Source organism: Mus pahari, chromosome 1 (assembly GCF_900095145.1).
Source record: "Mus pahari chromosome 1, PAHARI_EIJ_v1.1, whole genome shotgun sequence".
Lineage (NCBI taxonomy): Eukaryota > Metazoa > Chordata > Mammalia > Rodentia > Muridae > Mus > Mus pahari.
In genome coordinates this window covers 79,935,121-79,941,567 of record NC_034590.1, presented here as the reverse complement: position 1 = coordinate 79,941,567, position 6,447 = coordinate 79,935,121, and the positions used below count along the sequence as shown (strand labels likewise).

Below are 6,447 nucleotides of genomic sequence, written 5' to 3'. Positions count from 1 at the left end.
AGAGGTCCTGAGTTCAAATCCCAGCAACCACATGGTGGCTCACAACCATCTGTAATGAAATCTGATGCTCTCTTCTGGAGTCTCTGAAGACAGCTACAGTGTACTTACATATAATAAATAAATATTTAAAAAAAAAAAAAAGTCTGTTTTTTTTCCCCGTGTGTAGTTGAGATGTGCATGCATGTCCATGCAGAGGCTAAGAGTTGACATGAGGAGTCTTCCTTGATAACTTTCCACATCATTCATGTAGGCAGGGTCTCTCAGTTGAACCCAGAGCTCATGGATATGGCTAGTTTAGACAGCCAGCACACTCAGGGTAACCATGTCTGAATTCCAAGTCTAGAATTACTGGTGAAATTCAACAGGCATTTGTGTGGGACCCTCACATGCAGTGCTAACAGCGGTGTTGTCTCCCAATCCCCAAAGCCTTTTTTTCTAATTAAAAGGATTGAGCAGTTGTTTCTTTCTTGTTAGCAACATCCAAGTATAAAGTATGCTACTTACGACTGTAGTCATCATGATGTACAATGTCTTCAGGACTTATGCCTCCTAGTGAATGAAAGCTTACACTCTCTATGTAGGTACAGTGGATCATGCCTGTAAGCACAGCATTTGGGAGGCTGTAGCAGGAAGACTACTCCAAATTCAAGGCTAGCCTGGGCTACAGAGTAAGACTCTGCTGGAGGGTGGTGGAAGAAAGGGATGAGTTGAATATGCCCCCGGGTGTGGCTGCTTAGAGGGTTGTGGCTGGAGAGCAGTCTTGCACTGAATACATTTGAGCACATGCTATTTCCCAAGGAAAACAACTTTTTTTTTAAACTTAAATATTTCTGAACATTTCATTCAGGTGCTGAGAATGAGAAGTCTTTGCTTTCCCAGGCGGAATTGTCCACTGGCCAGGCTTTTCCCAGAGTCTCCAACTTGTTTACCTCTGTCAAGCACTCAGGGCTTTTCCCACATGCCAAACCTTCCTTCTATCTCCAAGTCCCCTTCTTTCCTTCCCTTCCCTTTCCCCAGGCATTGCTTCTTTGCCTCCATCACACCATTCACCTTTATAATCTTTCCAAGAACATAACATTTCACCGGGAAGCCCTCCCTGCTTTCCCAGAAGATACTAAGTTCTTCTTCCACAACGGAGAGCACCGGTGTCTTTCTGCAGCACTTACCACAGTATGATTATAGACATGAAACTGAAGGACTAGAGAAGACAGCATGGGTTATAAGCTCACAACGGATATAATTGTTAAAGCACTCACCTGGGGGAGGCTCGAAGAAGGCTTCCTGCTCCTCCTCAATGGGCTCTGTGTCATTGTGGGCTGTCCGTTTGTGCATGGCCAGTGTGGAGATCTGTTTGTATGTTTTCCCACAGTGGTTACAGTTGTATGGTTTAGAGTGAGTGTGAACGACATGGTGTTTATACAAACTGGAATATTCTGTAAACCGTTTGTCACACCCAGGAACTGTACAAACATATGGCTTTTCTCCTAAATGAAGAAGACACGCAAAAAGGTCAGCTTTTACCTAGGTAGACAAAGTTACCCCACAGCTGAAGGGTGGGGTTTTTAAAAACCAACTAGGAAATCATCTGTCAGGACAACCCAGCGTCGAGCACATGCTCAGCAAATCATCTGTCACGACAGCTCATTGTTGGGCACGTGCTCAGCACACATGGTGCAGAACTTAGTCCCTAGCAGGGGGAGTGTGTGTGAGGTGTCCATTTTCATCCTAAGATGAAAAGCACATTAAAAAAAAATCCCCTATGGTTTTAACTTGGTTCAAAAGTAGTGTGAGTAGCTGGAGAGATGGCTCAGAAGTTAAGGGTGCTTGCTTCATTTCCAGAGGACCAGAGTTCAGGTCTCAGCACCCACCTAAGGTGGCTTACAAGCAGCTGTAAGTTCATTTCCAGAAGACCCAATAATGTTTTCTGGTCTACATGATCCCTACACTCCTGTCACACCCTTTCCCTCATATACATAGTTAAAAAATACTATCTTTCTGGGGTATGTGGCACACAACCATAATCACAGCACTTGGGAGGCAGAGGCAGTTGCATCTCTGTGAGTTCAAGGGTAGCATAATCCATAGAGTGTGTTCTAAGCAAGTATGGATTACAGTGTGATTAAATACATGTGCCACCAGGCCTGACTCCATCTATTACTGAACCTGAAATTCGCTGACTTGACCAGATTGGCTGACCTCCTGTCATTGCCTCCTCAAAGACAGGATAACAGGCACATTTTGCTGTGCTCAGCTTTTTCTATGGGTCCTTGTATGGCAAGTGTTTATCAAGGGAGGCAGCACTGCAGCCCATCACAGTATCTGGTACTATATAGTGCTTGTATGATAAGTGTTTATCAAGTCAGGCGGCTCTGCAACCCATCACAGTATCTGATACTGTAGTGTTTAACCAATGCTTTCAGTTTTGGGCTAGGTGCAGGAAGAGTTACAAATTAATCCTTAACTCTCTTTGTAAATTAAGAAAAAATTATGTGAACATGTGTGTCTCTGTGTAGGTATGTGCACATGAGTGCAGGTACCCAAAGAAGCCAAAAGAGGGCATCATGTCCCCTTGAGTTTGAGTTACAGGCAGTTGTGAGCCTCCTGATATGATGTGTGAGTGCTGGGAACCAAACTCAGGTCCTCTGCAGGAACAGTACTTGCTTTAGATTGCTGAATATCTCTTCAGCCCTTTATAAGTAAAAAACAGTAACAGCAGAGATTTTTTTTTTTTTATTTGTTTGCTTGAGACACACACAGTTTTTCTATGCGGCCCTGGATGTCACAGAACACAGTACATAGGCCAGGCTGGCCTCCATTTCAGAGATGCTTTAGCCTCTTCCTCCTGAGTGCTGGCTTTATAAGTACACGGCACCACTCCCATACTTTATAAATAAAGAAAAATACATTGATTCAATTTATGTGTATGGGTGATTTTCCTACATATAAGTCCATGTACCAATTGTGTACAGCACCCAAAGAGGTCAGAAACGGGAGCCATTTTCTCTGGAAGTGGAATTACTGATGATATTTTAGCCTCCATGTGGGTACTGGGAACCAAGACTGGGTCTTCTGAAAGAGCGGCTTTTAACTACTAATGCATCTCTCTCTAACCATCTTTGTAAGCTTTTAAAAATTATGTTCATTTACTAGTGTGTGTGTATGTGTATGGGCTGCCTTGTCTGGCTTTAATGGGAGAGGCAGCACCTAGCCTCACAGAGATTAGAAGTGCCAGGGTAGGGGTGGTGGACTCCCAGGGGGGGGCCCCACCTGCTCAGAGGAGGGGGAAAGACTGTGGGAGGGGGGCAGTGACCAGGATGTAAAGTGAATAAGTTAAAAAAAAATTAAAATTTATAATAAGTTCTTTTTATTCTATATATATATATATATATATTTATTTATTATTTTTCAAGACAGGATTTCTCTGTGTAGACCAGGCTGGCCTGGAACTCAGAAATCCACCTGCTTCTACCTCCTGAGTCCTGGGATTAAAGGCGTGTGCCATCAGCGCCCAGCTTATAAAAAGTTCTTATTTTGAAGGATGGCAGGCGTTTTGTTTTTGTTTTTTGAGACAGGGTTTCTCCGTGTAGGCCTGGCTGTTCTAGAACTTGCTGGCCTTGAACTTGAAGATCCACTTGCCTCTGCCTCCCAACATGTGTGGCGCCATCCCTGTCTGAGATGGGTGATTTCTAAACAGGAAAATGGCTATCAATTACAACTTGGAATATCAGCCCAACTGCTATTTATGCTGCGGCAAAAACACTAGGTGGCACCAAACAGTAAAAACTGTTGGATTCACTGTAAGCCTTTTTCTCCCCTTTGTTTTTAAGTGTCCACTTAAGGCTGGCCTCACACCCATTATATAGCTGAAGATGACTTTGAACTTGTGACCCCGTTTTGCCAGCTGCCTAGTGCTGGTTTTATGATGTACACAGCATTCCTCCTTCACAAGCTCTTGAGCTCCTGCCTACTGGCTGTATTGACTCACTTGTGGCACTTGATCAACCTTACAGAAATGTACTTCATTTTACATTCAGAAGCTTCCCCCCCCCCTGCCTGCGTGCTGCCTGCTTCTCTCTCTCTCTCTCTCTCTCTCTCTCTCTCTCTCTCTCTCTCTCTCTCAAAAAGAGACCCTTGCTCATGCAAGCACTGAGGCAGTCACACGCCTGCCTGGGAACTGGGAAGAGGAAGACAGCTGGAAGCCTGGAAGGACAGGGCAAGACCCCAGCAGTCATTACCTGTGTGTATCCTCACATGGTTTTTATAATTAGTTGCGCTGGCAAATGCCCTCCCACATCCAGGTTCTGTGCAGTAATAAGGTCGTTCTCCTGTGTGTGTCCTAATGTGCACTTTTCTGATATTTGATGTGGTAAAGGACCGACCGCAGCCTTCAATAGGACACTTAAAGGGCCTTTCTCCTAAAGATACAAAAGGGAATACATTAAACAGTGGGGAAAAAAAAAGAGAGATACAGAGATGGGAACGTCACGGGGCTCTGTCAACGAATGTCTCGTCACAGGGTCTCACCCTGTCTGCAGCCTGAAAGCCCTGAGTTTCCCTTCTAAGCATTGCTGTGTTCTGGAGAGAGCATCTTCTACTCAAAAGCTGGCATTCAACACTCATCAGTGACTGTGACTTTCCAAATCATCAAGTGGGCATATAAAAAAAACTGAGCTGAGAAAAGCATACAACAAAATGTCAGAGGAAAGATAAAAGAAAATCAGGAACAGAACTAAGGTTCAACAGATGGCTTAGTGGGTATAAATGCTTGCTGCCAAGCCAAACCGACTGAGTCGGATCCCCCTGAACATATAAGTTAAGTGGAGAATCGACCCTATCTCTGATTGTCTCTCTCTGGTTTCTCTGTGTACCAAGCTGGCCTTGAAGTCAGTCCAAGGGCTGTGATTATCATATCTGACCTCCCACAATTTCTTTACCAGCTCTCTCTCTCTCTCTCTCTCTCTCTCTCTCTCTCTCTCTCTCTCTCTCTCTCTCTCTCTCTCTCCCTCCCTCCCTCCCTCCCTCCCTCCCTCCCTCCCTCCCTCTCTCCCTCTCTTTTTCCTAGACAGGGTATTTCTGTGTAGCCCTGGCTGTCCTGGAACTCACTCTGTAGACCAGGCTGGCCTCGAACTCAGAAATCCGCCTGCCTCTGCCTCCCGAGTGCTGGGCTTAAAGGCGTGCGCCACCACTGCCCGGCCAGGGTCTGTTCTCAGCTGTGCTACTTATCAAATGTGTAATCCTAGGATAATAACCTTGTTACTCAGGTAATTTCTGAAACTAAGAGGGTTGGTGACCTAGGCTACTGTGCGTATTTCTGTGGCTTCACCTTGGAAAGTTCACAAACAGCAAGTTGGATGGAATTTTAGGAATTTAAGATAAGGCCCAGATAATGACTCCTTTCACGTTTTTTCAGGGTCACCACCCTTTCCCTCAGATTAAGAATCCCTGGCCTGGGGGCCAGCAGTTACCAGCACTGACTCCTCTTCCAGAAGACCCCAGTTCAATTCCCAGCACCCACATGGCAGCTAACAACTATCTGTAACTTTGGTTCTAGAGTACTGATACCCATGCACATAGAATAAAATTAAATAAATTATTAAGAAATAATAATAAAATAAAAAGCAGTCCTGGCCTATCCTGATTGTACTAGCCTGCAATCCCAGATGTAAAAGCATCACAAATCCAAGGTCAGCCAGGCTAGATTATTTGATGAGATCTAGGAATCATAAAGTAAAGAAAGCAACTGCTGGTCTAATTAGGACATTCTGTTTGAACTGTTACCTGTATGGGTTCTGATGTGCTTCTGTAGATCTCCTGAAGTTTTGAAAGACTTTGTACAATTATCTTCTGAACACCGATATGGCTTTTCTCCAGTATGAGTTCTGAAATGACTTTTTAATCCATAACCTTTAAGAAAATTAAAAAGAGAATGTATCCATACAATACTCCTCTAAACATGTTTTTGGAGATTAACCTTGGGAACATAAAGTAAGCAGGAAGAATCAAATACTAGGCAGACATCATAGGATGACTATTAAGAATATGTGAGGCGAGCCGGGTGTGGTGGCGCACACCTTTAATCCCAGAACTTGGGAGACAGAGGCAGACCAATTTCTGAGTTTGAGGCTGGCCTGGTCTACAGAATGAGTTCCAGGACAGCCAGGGTTACACAGAGAAACCCTGTCTCAAAAAAACCAGAAAAAAAAAAAAAAAAAAAAAAGAATATGTGAGGCAAGCTAGGTGTAGTGGCTGATGCCTGTACTCCCAGTATATGGAAAGCTGAAATGGAAGGACTGCCATCAATTTGAGACCAGCGTGGAATGCAGTGTGAGACATTGCCTCAAAAAACAAACCAAGCCGGGCAGTGGTGGCGCACGCCTTTAATCCCAGCACTTGGGAGGCAGAGGCAGGTGGATTTCTGAGTTCGAGGCCAGCCTGGTCTACAAAGTG

At 44.5% G+C, this 6,447-nt stretch overlaps 1 protein-coding gene across 4 annotated transcripts in view; it reads right to left on the bottom strand.

Moving 5' to 3' along the window:
* The window catches only part of Znf143 (zinc finger protein 143), a 39,807-nt gene that overhangs the window by 10,256 nt on the left and 23,104 nt on the right, over nucleotides 1-6,447 (bottom strand). For all 4 annotated transcript variants that reach the window (XM_021194301.2, XM_021194311.1, XM_029546590.1 and 1 more), the window contains exons 10-12: nucleotides 5,779-5,904; nucleotides 4,236-4,415; nucleotides 1,257-1,484 (exon numbers count right to left, since the gene is read on the bottom strand). In XM_021194301.2, coding sequence (XP_021049960.1) covers nucleotides 1,257-1,484; nucleotides 4,236-4,415; nucleotides 5,779-5,904 — 534 coding nt within the window. The remainder of the gene's footprint in view (nucleotides 1-1,256; nucleotides 1,485-4,235; nucleotides 4,416-5,778; nucleotides 5,905-6,447) is intronic.